Source organism: Aristolochia californica, unplaced genomic scaffold, assembly GCF_029961685.1.
Source record: "Aristolochia californica isolate CCGP_79_NKW_82.1479 unplaced genomic scaffold, dmAriCali1.0.hap1 SCAF_3, whole genome shotgun sequence".
NCBI lineage: Eukaryota > Viridiplantae > Streptophyta > Magnoliopsida > Piperales > Aristolochiaceae > Aristolochia > Aristolochia californica.
In genome coordinates this window covers 6,642,991-6,656,966 of record NW_027181992.1, presented here as the reverse complement: position 1 = coordinate 6,656,966, position 13,976 = coordinate 6,642,991, and the positions used below count along the sequence as shown (strand labels likewise).

At 40.7% G+C, this 13,976-nt stretch overlaps 1 protein-coding gene across 1 annotated transcript; it reads right to left on the bottom strand.

Annotated features, from left to right (window-relative positions):
• Positions 1-386: 386 nt before the first annotated feature.
• Positions 387-13,762, bottom strand: LOC137959038 (uncharacterized). Its single transcript, XM_068806307.1, has 5 exons — positions 13,683-13,762; positions 13,418-13,581; positions 12,127-12,232; positions 810-958; positions 387-714 (listed from the first exon to the last, which is right to left on the bottom strand). Exons 2-5 carry the CDS (start codon positions 13,556-13,558, stop codon positions 619-621), a joined length of 492 nt encoding a protein of 163 aa, XP_068662408.1. The 5' UTR covers positions 13,559-13,581; positions 13,683-13,762; the 3' UTR covers positions 387-618.
• Between the last annotated feature and the right edge of the window lie 214 nt (positions 13,763-13,976).

The following is a 13,976-nucleotide window of genomic DNA, read 5'->3' as shown; positions in this document are numbered from 1 at the left end:
CAAGAAGTTTTGTTGCTTCGCCGGTGATTTCTTGAGACGCTGCCAAATCGGGGCCAGGAGGAACGTTGAGAAATATGTTCTTGATGAGCGAACCTTTTTTCTCTACTGAGAACACAGGAATTCAAATCTCTCCTCCACAAGGCTTTCGTCTGCTTTCTGCCATTTTTTCTTTTCTCTAGCTGGGAAAAATAGAGATGAATTGTTTAAACTGAGTTTTTTCAGACTTACATCACTTGAATTTAAAACAAATCGACCGTTGCCTTTAATTTAAAGTTGCTTGTAAATACTTGCTGTAGATTTCATTAGAGGTATTAGTCATTAATGTAGGACCAATATTATCAGCCTGTGATCTTAAACATATTTCTAACTTTTTAACCTTTAAATACATTAATCGTATAATTAAAATCTAATTTGACAATTTAATTATCTCTTTAGTCTCCAACAAAATTCCACGAAGCTGTAAAGTCGAGTGAAATTCCTGAGTTACAACGCTTCTTATCCAGGCTACTTGCTATATTTCCTTAACGAAAAAAACAAGCTCCTAGACCCAAAAAAACCAAAAAAGGATCAATGGTCATCCCCCAAATCAACGACGTCCGATTAAATTAGCCCTGAGAACTAATCCTGCTTGCCACGGGACACCCTGGCTCGGTGTCTCAACTCCGCCGTCTTCCATCGGACTATGAGGTAGCACAGAGAAATAAGGGAATTTACCTGAAAAAGGGAAAAGGAAAGTGTAAAGAGAAATCAGAGCTAAAGCTCAACATACTACGAGAAACAGAAAAGGCAGAGTAGCTGTAGTTACTAACCAGAATTATGATGGAATCAAGGATTAGTGGACCAGACCAAAGTACAGATAAGAAAACTCCATGGGGATCAAAATAATTTTGCCCGGCAAAGCTTCTCCAATTCCTTGCAAGAAGAGTATTGATGTTCTCAGCAAGATATACACCAGTCACTGAACACCAGAAACAAGGTTATCTGATCTTAGAATATCACGATTGTCCCTGGAAGCATCTTCAAGTAGAATAATAACAACTCAATTAACCTTTTTTGAGTGTTTTTTTATCCATAACTCTACTTCAGCAAAGCTTAAAATCATTGAAAGACCTCTTTCGAGGTAGTGAATATGAACATTGTAACCCACCTTGTCAAAGGGATATTTCTGGTTAAACTTGTTTTAGTAGTTTCCTTGATATTCTTGTAGGATTTAGTTGTGTCAACCATCTCAGTCACCCTTCACTGAACTCTTGGGCAACTTAGTATGGCAGCTGGGCAGCTTATGCATGAAATTGTCCCTGCCAGGCCCATGAGAAGAACATCTCACCAGGCAAGGCAGGATGGGGAAGGAATCTAGCAATAAACCTTGCCAGAGATGGTCCCTTGGGGATGGCATCAACGTCAACCCATGACGATGGTCTCTTGTTGAGAGGAAGAATTAGGAGGGCACATCTCCCCTCCCTCCAGCTCCTATCCCATGCACAGGAGAGAAAAAGATGAAGGGAGAGGACAGGAGGGTCCTCCTCCCCCTCTTCCGTTCAAGCACTTTGAGAGAATTAAAATAACTGTAAGGGAGGCAGATCTGCAGCTGCAGGGAGGGTGGGTTCTCTCAGCTAGAGAAAGATGAATAAGGAGGCAGACCTCCCTTTGCTCTCTGCAACTGCTTTTGCACAGATCCCCCTCCTTGTGGGAGACAATGGGAGGGGATAGGACAGGGCACGGACAAGAATGAGGCGAAGTAAAGATGTAGTTGAAATTTCAAACCTGTCACAGGCCCAATGGGGACAGCTTAACAGGGCCATGGTTAAACTTTCAACCCTATCATGGAAGGAAAGGAGACAAGTAAAACTCACCCCAAACACCACCCTCCTCGGACTGTTGAGCAAGATAGCAGTCATCCCATCAAGTCAGACCTAGGTACCTCTTTGGCACGTGTGCATAATTGAACAGAAGAAGAGAAAGTAGGGATCATTTTTTGGGAAGACGTCTCCTCAGATGTCTTTTGCAGAACAAACATCTCAATTTATCTGACTGGATCATTTTTTGGGAAGACGTCTCCTCAGATGTCTTTTTGTCAGCTAATTTTACATTTATATCTGTACAAGCGAGCCAAGAACAATCTGAATGGTGGTCCCTATCGACAATGCCAGCAGCCAAATTTTCTGAAATGCTGCATGAACAACTCAAAAAATTGAACAATTACTACTTCACTTGGTTGTGAAGGGTTTGGAATGAGATTAATTCTGATCTCCACATTGGAACCAAGAAAAATATGGAGGGAAATGACAATGATGTCCAAGTATTTTCAGCTTTACAGACATAAATTTACTTAACGAAGGCAACTTCCACTATTGCCAGATCTTGCCTGATGCAAAAAAAGATAATTGCCTACTTTAGTCCAGAACTTTCCCAGCCTATTCAACTAGCATCTTTACACAGCTCTACTCCGGAGGATTTCCAAGTTTCCTGCAGAATCTGCATGTACTTGGGATGACTCCAAGAGGTTGTGCATGTGTTAAGCAGAACAATCCAAATTCTCCATGTTTAAACTGCTGCTGAACCCATTCACTTTCTGATAAGATGTTTTTAAGCATCCCCTTTAGTCACTTCCACCAGATAAAAGAATTTCCGGTGCTAAACTTTAAAAGAGTGACGGTAGGCCACGTAGTTTGACTTTTTTTTTTTTTGAAAAAGATTTGAATATATTACTGAGAGAGAAAAAATACAAACCATACTAAACAGGACCTTCCTCCACAACAAGTTGTTGGAGAAAAACACCTGTTTTAGCCCGACTATCCCCCAAGTGATTTGCGGATCTAGGAATATAATTCCACTTGCATCGTATTTGGGAAATTAAAGTACATATATCATCACAAAGATCTCAATGCCGCCATGGGGGTTTGCATGTCTTCTTACACCAACTAATAACAACTTATGAATCGCCTTCGACAAATAAAGGTCCTTCCATTCTCTGATGAAACAGCTTCAGGCCATTGAACAACCCAGATAACTCGGCAGTTGTTGAGTCTGATATGCCGAGTGGCCCGCAAAAAGAGAGGAGCAATTTTCCTTGGTCGTCATGGATAACCCCCCCATATCCAGCTAACCCCGGACAACCTAATGCACTTCCATCAAAGTTTAGTTTAAAAAATTCAGCCGGAGGAAGAGACCAAGTCTCCATAGTCAGAAGGCGGGGGGGGGGGATAGGACAATTTTGCAACAAGATCCCAATTCTCAAGAAGAATGATCTCTCCAAGACTTTTGAATTCTTTTCTCATCCGAATCCAAGAGATGACTTGCCCCACAATCTGATTGCAGAGAATGTAGTCAGGAAGGGATTTGTTATTAAACCTTTTGTTATTCTGTTCTTTCCAAAGGCCCCAGATAATGTGACCGACGCTGCAGGAGATTAATAACTTTCCAATTTTAGGGAGATTAACCTTAGTAATCGTGTGGATTATAGAAACGATATTTTGGGATGAGCAATAGTGCAAGCCAATTTTGTTGATGAGATTTGTCCATACTGAGTGCGCATAATAACAATGCAGAAGTACATGATCTGCAGTTTCAGTGGAGGACATGCAGAATGGGCAAAGAGGATCCAAAATGTGCGTTCCCTGACGAATTAGCGCATCCGATGTTAGGATTTTGTTTTGGCATGTAGTCCAGATAAAGAATTTTACTCTCAAGGGTACGTGTAGGGACCACACAATGGCTAATGGGTGACAGGATTGAGCATGGGAGGGGGGTAGAATAGCTTTATAGGCAGATGAAACAGAAAACGTACCTTTGGCACAAAGAATCCATATCAAGGTGTCTAGGCCATTTTTGACACGGGCCGAAGATAGACTCGTAATGAGTTCGGCGGCTTCAATAGTTTCTACTTCTGTCAGCCCTCTACGGAGATTTAGGTTCCAATCACAAGAATTTAGTCCAACAGTAGAAATATAAGCCTCCTTGTTTCTGGCGAGAGAGTAGATTTGACCATAGCAAGAGTTTAGACTAGCCTGACCTACCCACCAATTTGTCCAAAACCTTGTCCTACTTCCAGATCCAATATAACACTTGACAATGTTTTTGAAGACAAACAACAACTTAGCTATTTTTTTTCCAGATAGGAGATAATCTGTTATACCTTCCTCCTTCAGTCCACCATCCCAAGAACTTATCTGCTTTACTAGCCACCATGTTTCGCCAAACCAGAGACGAGGTCATGTTGAATTGCCAGATCCACTTCAAAAGCAGAGCCGAGTTTGTTGTTGCAGTGTCGTGAATTCCAAGGCCACCCTCAGCAAAAGGTTTACATATGTCAACCCATTTTACAAGACTATTTTTTTTCACCATTTTGCCCACCCCATAAAAATTTTCTTTTTAAAAACTCTATTCTCTTCCTTACAGAGGCTGGGCAATAGTACAATGATAAAAAGTAAGATGGAATACCATGTAAACATGACTTAATCAGAGTGAGTTTACTAGCTTTAGACAAAAATTTCCCTCTCCAGGAAGCGAGTCTACCTTCAAGCTGTTCAATGACTAGGTGCCAAGAAGATTTTGTGGGTAATATAGGAGAAAGGGGGAGACCCAAATACGTACCCGGAGAGGAGGCAACTTTACAACCCAAATAGTTTGCCATGGAATTAAGAACCAAATGATCAATATTGAAACCCTGAATGGAAGATTTAGCCCAACTTACCTTTATAGTTTGACTTGTTCACAACTTTCACTGTTTTCCTGTCTCAGGAAGTACTTCCTGCAAGTCAACTTCAGAAGTATGTCTTCCAAGAAAATTTCTTCCAGTTGAGGAATTTCCTGATTGGCGCCTAGCAGTGAAAACAATAAGATGGGATTCCCAAGTTGTGTGACTAACTGCATGGGATCAACTCTTGATCTCATCGGTTCCAAGCCTCAAGTCCTAAGTATACTGAAGTGTCAAAAGATGAAGCAAGATCAAATAAACCTCATACAATTTCATCAAGTTCATAAACTGGTGAAATGTGATAAATTTATCAAGTAAATTGAGCTGGTCTAGCATCATCTCTGAGTTTTAGAAAGCCCGTTAGTCTTGCTCACTCCAATGCAGCCTTACCAAGCTTGAAATTTCCTTCAACAAAAATCATCCTGAATTTAGTTACTAAACCGCCATGCCAATCTTTGGGAAGTTGTTACATTTGCCACCTTGACATGGAATTTCATGGCAGCTTATTTAAGTCATTCTTTTTTTTTTAAAGTTGATTATACATGCGCACCCCCCCAAAACCCTAGTGAGCCTTTAACCCAAAACCTCACACTTGAAACGACCCCATGTGACCATTGAGCCAAAGGCTCAAATCTTATTCAAGTGGTAATCATAATAAATAGTATATGTCATAGAAGTTCATCAAGAGCATTAGAAAAATATAATCCATATTTCTCTTAAAACTGACTCATCAATTACAAAGACCTTACATTTTGATGAAATTGGGGCAACGGCAGCATTATTTTTTAATGTAATAGCAACATTATTAGTAAGGGCCTCAATACTACTAGTCCAACTCGTTTTTGCACTATCCACCACTCTGGCATCTCTACACCTTCCTCTGCAAAACAGTATACATTGCTGAAAAAAACCACAAGGCTTTTCTTGATCTTGAGAAAGACAATTCATGGTAGTGGCAAAAATTCTAGCAGTTGAGGTATCACTAGTTCCACAGGGTCCATGGAAGATACAAAGATACAAAATGTCACTGTTGGGTATTTGGAATGAACCTGGTTCCATCCCAAAATGACTTACCACTTAGGAGGGCTATTGCTCAACTTTAAAACCCATAACTTTTCTTCTCATTTTTCAACGTGGGACCTTTTCTCACTCAGCACTCCCCTTCTCGTCCAAGCTTACATAATGGGCTTGAGACATGGACACACAAACTCTTTCATAGAGTCCACAACATACAGATAGCTTGGTGAACACAAACTGGGCCTTGGCCCACACACACAACCTACCATGTTAGATTTTTGGGTTGAACCTCGTTTCATCCTAAAATGACTAGCCACTTAGGAAGCCTATTACTCAACCTTATAACCCATTAATTTTTCTTCTCATTTTTCAATGTGGAACTTTTTTCCACTCAATAGTTACCTTTAAAATGACACTTAAAAAAAGATTGTGTTGCAACATATTGCCCAACCATTTTGTTAAACGATCTTGGCCAAATTTGTCACTTGAACTCCTCGGATCATCTGAGCAAAGAGCTAAGTCTCTCCTAACACATGGACAGATTCATCTCTTTCAGCCAACAATGATTGATGGGTTTCTCCCATTTCAGCATGTTGAAATGAATACCTGAACTTCGGGGTTCTAGACCAGCAACAACTGATTCCACAGATATAATGAGTTGAGCCCAGGAATTCCCTCTCTTCATCTGCAAATATAGATGTACTAACACTAGCTGCATCCATTAGAGTGTTGGTTAGAGTCAGCCTAGGACTACCTACACACTTATCAACCACCTTTAGAGGCTTAACTTCTTCTATTTGTACTCACTTTTTCTTCCTTGTTGTTTCTTTAGCTCTTTTCTAAACATCATCCGACCATATTATGTTCACTACATGTCTATAGTCCTTCCTCAAGTAGTTCCAGGATGAGGACCAAGTTCACACAATCCTTACCATTAGCCCCTCTAACAATTTCAACTTATGCACTCCATCAAGCCTTACTCTAGCACAAACGAATTTCTCATTGTTTGGTGACCACCAATCTTAATCTTCAATTTCAACTGCACCAGATTTCTTGTATAAATCGAGCTTGGACTTGGATAATTTTCTTGCAGTATTCTATTCAGAATTGCTGCTAAGTCAATCCTTCCTCCAAAATTATAAACACTAACTCACTTTCGACGACAATGACCTAAGCCCAGATGAATACTATCGTGATTGAAGAATTAGAGCACAAACCAAGGAGCCATCGATAGGGAAACTTGTCTTCTACTTCTTAGTTGTCAAATTCAAAGAGCAATGGGAATGCAAGATAGTCCAATACCAGGGAGACATGATCATGGGCCAAGTCTATATCCCTGAGATCATAGCAAGTAGGTTCGGATGGAGTTTGTTCAAAGACAATCTCTCCACTCTCCACCAGAACTCACCTCTGAAACCTCCCCCAAAAACCACCATCGCGATCATTTTCCCCCACTTCCAACAAAACTTATACACCAGTCTTCTTAACCCGGCCACCTTGTACTGGTTGAAATTAAGGGCATAGTGTACAAAGGAAAATTACTTGGTGTCCAAGAAGGAAACAAGTACCCAAGCCAAAAGGCAAGAAGAAGTGATTATTACGTCTTCGAATGCTGAGGAGTGGGATCGAAGAAGAAGAGAAACACTATCCGCAATCTCCTGGCAGCCAGTAAATTAGCCATTTTTTTGTTGCAAGAGACGAAAATCCAAGTTATGCAAGATCCAATTTCCAAAGATCTTTGCAACTGCACATATTTGGAGTGGGAGGCAGTTAACGCTATTGGTCACTTTGGCGATACATTGGCGCTTTGGGATTCTAACTTGGTGGATGTTATTGATGTTGTTGGCGTGGAACTAATTGATCGAGACTCTGGCAATCAATGGTGCCTTCCGGGTGTTTATGGCCCAACCCAGTATAGAGAGTGTGCTCAATTCTGGGATGAACTACTAACCACCATCCAACATTGGTCCCTCCCATGGGTTGCGGTTGGGGACTTCAACGCCATAAGATACTGCCACAAAAAAATCCCCCCACTACCCATATTACTACTTCCATTAGGGGACTTGCAGATTTCATTAGTGACTATGATATTAGCATCTTTGGTGAGTCCTTCATAAGGTCAAACGGTCAGCAATGATCGATTCTTTCCAAGTTGGATAGATTTCTTGCCACCAATGTTGGCTTCGTGTTTATGGTGATGCAACCGGCAAAGTTATCAACAGGGCCGGATCTTACCACTGGCCTATCCAGCTTGATACCAAGTTTGGGGGGTCGGAGGACAAGCCATTTAGATTTGAGAATGTTTGATTACTTGCGAACAATGTTGCTCAACAAATTGAAGATTGGTGGGGTGCCTTGAGTGTCAATGATGCAGCAAGGTGGAAATTATAGATAAAGGTCAAATAGTTGAAGGCAAAACCATCCTGTTCCAAAGGTCGTCTCAATGCTGCCTCTGCCCAAGAGGATGCTCTTCCAGCCCAAATTGCCACTTTTGATGAAGCCCAGGTGCAAAGGTCCCTCGCAATCTGAATTCTCTAACCAAAATTCTCTTCAAAATCAATTCCAATAAATGTTTCATTTAGAGTGTCTTCAATGGAAAAAACGATCTCACTTTAAAGGCTAGCTAAGGGTGATGGGAACACACAAATTTTCCATGTCATTGCCTCAGCGAGACGAAAGACTAATCAGGTTACCTTGCTATGCATCAATGGTGAGTTATCCTCAAGGAGGGCCTCCATAAGTAATAAGATTTTAAGTTTTTTTGCAGCTCTATACACGGAGGAGTGCAATCATCAACCTAGAGCACAAAAAATCCATCTAAAAAAATACCCTTTAGTGTTGCATATCTCTTGGAGCTCCCTTTCTTTGAGAAGGGAGGTTGAAAGAGCCGGTTTGGGCATGGCTAGTGATCAAGCCCCAAGGCCAAATGAGTATAATTGAAAATTTTATAAAGCGTGCTGGTCAACACTGAAGCAGGGTACCCAATCCCTAATCAAAAGGATTAAATGTGATGCTATCAGGGCCTCGTTCTTTGTCATTTTGAAGAAGAAGGATGTTGAGCGCCCTCAAGACTTCAAACTGGTTAGTCTCATCTCCAGCCCCTACAAAATCATTGTAAGGTTGTCAGCCCAAAGACTTAAGGTAGTTATTCTTTTAGTAATTCATCAAGGGCAGAGTGTTTTTGTCAAGGGAAGAAACATCTTGGACTCAGCAATGACAGCCCATGAAATGGTTGATTACTTCAAAATGGTGAAGAACCTCGGTTCGTGCATAAATTGGACTTTGAAAAGGCTTTTGATCGAGTTAATTGGGGTCTATTGGATGATATCCTTTAGTTAATGGGCTTTGGAAACAAATGGTGCTTCAAGATAAGGAATTGTGTCTCATCCACGTCCTATTCCCTCCTCCTCAATGGTAAGGTACGCAGTTTCAAGTATTTGTGACATTAGGCAAGGTGGCCCACTCTCTCCCCTCCTCTTCATTTTAATTTTTTTTTTTTAAAGGATGTAAAAACTTTTATAAAAGAGGGAGTGAAATATACAAACCTAACTAAGCGGGCATTCCTCCAAAGCAAGGCGTTGGAGGGAAACACCCTGCTTAGCTTGAGAATCTGCCAAGTGATTGGCAGACCTAGGGATGTGGGTCCAAGTACAATTCAATTGAGATGTTATATTACATATTTCAAAGTAAATGTCCCAATGCCGCCAAAGAGGATTGTTTGCCTTTGCACACCACTCAATGACAATCTTGGAATCGCCTTCAATAAGGAGGGGACCCACAAGATGGCCCTGGAAAACCAGAAGCCCGTTGAGTAATCCGGAGAGTTCTTCATTTTAGTTGATCTACTTTGCAAAGGATGCAGGATGACTCTATTCAATTGCTGACAAGGGCGAATTTGACGTCCCAATTCTCCAATTTGCAGATGATACAATATGTTTTTGTGAGGGTAGCCTTGAACAAGTGTGCAAACTCAAAGCCATCCTTAATCTCTTTGAGATGATCTCTAGCCAAAAAATCAATTAGGATAAAACCTCAATGATGGGATGTGTTTGTGCAAGTTTGCCCAGCATCTACTTGGGATTGCCTCTATTCAACTATAGACCAAACAAGACTCTTTGGACGCTGATCTTTGAGAAGTTGGAATAGAGATTGTCTACTTAGAAGGGTTGCCTCCTTTCTAAAGCCAGGAGGATGGTTTTCATCAATTCCAACATCGCTGGTCTACCAACTTACCATATGTTGTTTATCCCTCGTCCCGCCTACATTTGCCAAAAAATTGAAAGCCTCAAGAAAAGATTTCTATGGAGGGGGGCAAACAGTGGTTTTAAATACACCTGTTAATTGGATGGACGTCTCTAAGCCAAAGAAACAAGGTGGACTAGGGATTAGAAGTACTAAGGAGATGAACCTTGCTGACGTGGATCTAGAAATTCAACACCAGCCCGGAAACCATGTGGCGGTGAATGGTTGCTCGGAAGCTGAATTGGCATTCCAGTTGGTGGATTTTTGGGTGCTCAAGTTCAAGACTCTCACCACTCTGACAATCCCTTTATCCCCTTCTGACCAGATTTGCTGCTCCTATCAGATACTATGCTGGGAATAGACAGAAGCTTGAATCCTGGAATGATCACTGGCTTGAATGTGGACACCCTTGAAATAGGTCGACCCAACTCTATCCAAATTGGCCCTTCAACCCCAAATCACTGTTATCTATTCCTGGAGAGCGAGAGCCAGCTAGAATCTCAATCTCAAACGCGGATTAACTGTTGCTGAAGCTATTGTCGCCTGCAAGTTACTAACCTCTCTGAGTTCCATCAGAATCTGAAGTAGAGCAGCTGATCAAATTGTTTGCATTCAGGATGATAGTGGCAAGTTTACAGGGGCAATTGCTTATCACCTCATTAAAGGATGGAATCTTACTGAAAATCACTATGCAACAGTTTCATGGAATCTTTCCGGGCACCTGAAAACTAGCTTTTTTATGTAGATTGCCCTTCTCAACAAAATATTAACAGCTGAGAACCTTAGGCGAAGAGGGAATACAATTCTGGATCCCTTCTGTCCCTTCAGTGGTATGAATGCAGAGAGAATTGAGCACCTCCTCCTACACTGCTAGTTCCCTTGGATGGTCTGGATCAATCTTCTCAACAAGATTGGGATTCAATTTTCCGTCCCTAGTAACCTCTCGATTGCTAGCCAAATGAGAAAAGGTTGTCAAATTGCAGGATTGGGCAAGGAGCTCCTGTTGACCTGCATTGCTCACATCCCTTGGGGCCTATATTAAGAGGAACAACCAACAGTTCAACAACAAACACTCTACTATTGATGAGGTTACCTTATGGATTGTTGGCATTAACACAACTTGCATTCATACTAGAAAGAATTTTGAGCATCTTCGGGGCTTCCCTCTCAAAGAGAACTGATACACCATTGCTCAGATGTCTACCTCCTCGAAGCCCATTCCACTAAGTATTGGATTTCACCTCCAAATGGAACTTTGAAGCTTCATTTTAATGGGAGCACTTTGGCAATCCAGGTAAGGCGGGGTTTGGGGGGATGATCCAGGTGTTGTTCTTGCTTCCTACTCTGGCCCCCTTAGGCAACTCGGATTCCACCTCAGCCGAACTTCATGGTCTTCTTCATGTGCTCATTGCGTTCTTTGATCACTTCTGTGGCAGACTCATTATTGAGGGAGACTCCAAGGTCATTATTGGCTGGTGTTCCACTCTCTCCAACCCCCTTTGGCAGCATTGCAAAATTTTCCATGAAATTGTAGACATTTTTTCTCTTTTTTATTGTATTTGGTTTCATGTTCCTTGGGCAGCTAATGCTTTAGCAGATTCCCTTGCTATGCAAGGAGCCTCCCTCTAATCACTTGTTATAAGGGCAGTATTCCTTTCTTAGCTTGTTGTCTTTTCTTGGCTTGTCTTGAATATATTCAGTAGTTCTCAAAAAAAAAAAAAAAAAAATCACCTTTACAAGAATTTATCTTCCAATTAAGGTGCTCTATAAAATCTGGGAAGTTTCTCATTAAAGTTTCTGTAAGAGCGATTTCAACAGTACAAAAAAGTTACTACAAAATATACGGTAGTATAATGAACTTGTAATACATCTAACTTAATTAAATACATATGGCATCCTTTCAACAATGTCTGAAAACAGAATAAGCTACACATCAGCCTAGTCAATCAATGGTTAAAGTGTTTTATAATTTGCAGTATTTAAAGATGGAAGGTCACTGTCCTCACTTCCTAAGATAGACTAGGAAGGACAGAGATCAGAACCAGGTCCTGCAGTCATAACAAGCAGCTTGCTAATCTACCAATTGTTTTGATCAGAATATATAAATTAAATTCACAGAAGTGAACAGTCAGAGTTAACATGCATACAAACAGCATAAGAAGTGAACTTACATGCTACGAGAAACATGCACATTTGAAAGTTGATGTTCCTTCGGGTAATAATAACCAGTAGAAGCAAAACAACATGAAATGACATTAACCCAATCAACCAGGGCTCCTATAGAAGTAACAAAATGAACAGAGGGAATGTGTCAGAAGGGAAAAATACTCACAAAATACCAAATTTGAGAAATATAGTTCTCTCAGCAGTAGTAAAGCTAAATAGCTGGAGCTAAATACCTGAGAGATACTTTGAAATTAAAGTAACTAAACAAACAACAATTTCTGGTAGGCAAAAGGTGAGAGAGAGAGAGCAGCCGATACATTGTAGTTTTATGTATTATGATCATACAATGTCAAAAAGGAAACAGAAATGTTGGAACAAACAAATTTAGAAATAATTTTTAACCAGCAACACATATTGAGTATCAGTGAGCACAATTCCAGAAAGAAAGGTGCTATATGGTTGTAGTATAATATAGGAACATCTCTCCACAATGAAACTTCAAGAAATTTAGTATCACGCAAAAAAAGATTCCATCCCTATTTTCCTCTTCAATCTTCTCCTTCTCTGTGATTTTTTTTTTTCTTTCCTAAGTTTTGGTTAGTGGTGCAGTATATGATCCTTTTTCTTGATGAAAGACAAAGGGACAACTTGACAGAAATTAGGCTTTTACTCAACAATCTGGTATTAACAAAGGGAATCAGGATGGAATCATATAGTGTACACCCAACATTATGAGGCACTTTCTTTATTTGCAGAAAGGACAAAAGCATTCCGTTTTCTCCTCCCTAATTTGTTCCAAAAAAAGATGGCTACTGAATGGAAGAATTAGCTGAGCTTGAACCAGGATTTTTTATTTTTTTAAATAATGAGAAATGCGATTTTATTAAAGAAGCTCCAAAAAAACAGAGAAGAGTGAACACATCTGCTCAAGAACACTACTAATCAAATAGCAACTAAAGGCGGTAAGCAAAGATTAGTGAACAAGTATCAACTCTTAGACTTTTTAAATTGTGAATTTCACCAACCATATCGTGTGGAGCTCAGTTGTACAACCATACCACAGGTAGTGAGATTCCCTAACAGAAAGTTTTCCTAGCAATTGCTGCCTCTTAAAAGCAAAGATTTATCTCTTTCAGAACATATGCATCAAGAAACAGTTTCCCTATACCTTGCCGGTCAACTGCAACCGGAGATAATAAAATAAAAAACTGAACACTTTATCTGATTTTCCATTTGTTGCCGTCCTAGAAGTCGAAGAGTATAACGCAACCACCAAACGTTCTGTATACTACCAACCTTCCAGTCGATGGCATGAAAGAAGCCGATAAAGTTATCAAAAGCAGGTTGAAGCCCGACGCGGAATTCGGCACTGAGTTTCTCCATCAGATCGGCCATTTGGTCAATATGATCGTTCATTGCAGCTTTCAGATCTTCCATGCCGATACAGAGGAACTCAATTTCTGAAAGAAAAAAGGAAAGCAAACAGTAGAGATTTACGACTATAGAATACACGGCGGCGTAAGAGCTGAACAAACTCTTGATTCAGACTGCTGCTCTTTACCTGTACGCAGAGCTGGCTTGCGTCCGTGCTACTGATACTGATTACGAGGTCGAAGAAGCCGCATGCACATTCCAGGCGATTCGAGAAGCCAAGCTATGTCGAGGGAATCAACGGCTCAGATTAAGGTAGACTCTGCAACCAGCGTGGACCCCATTGGCAGATCGACGGCTTATAGACAAAACAAAGGGCTTTTCTTTAAGAAGGGTCGATAAATGGCAAATTGGCAATGCACATTTGCAGATTTCTTCGTTCGTAGTCTGAACCATTCTGCTTTGGTGAGGAAATGGCTCTGCA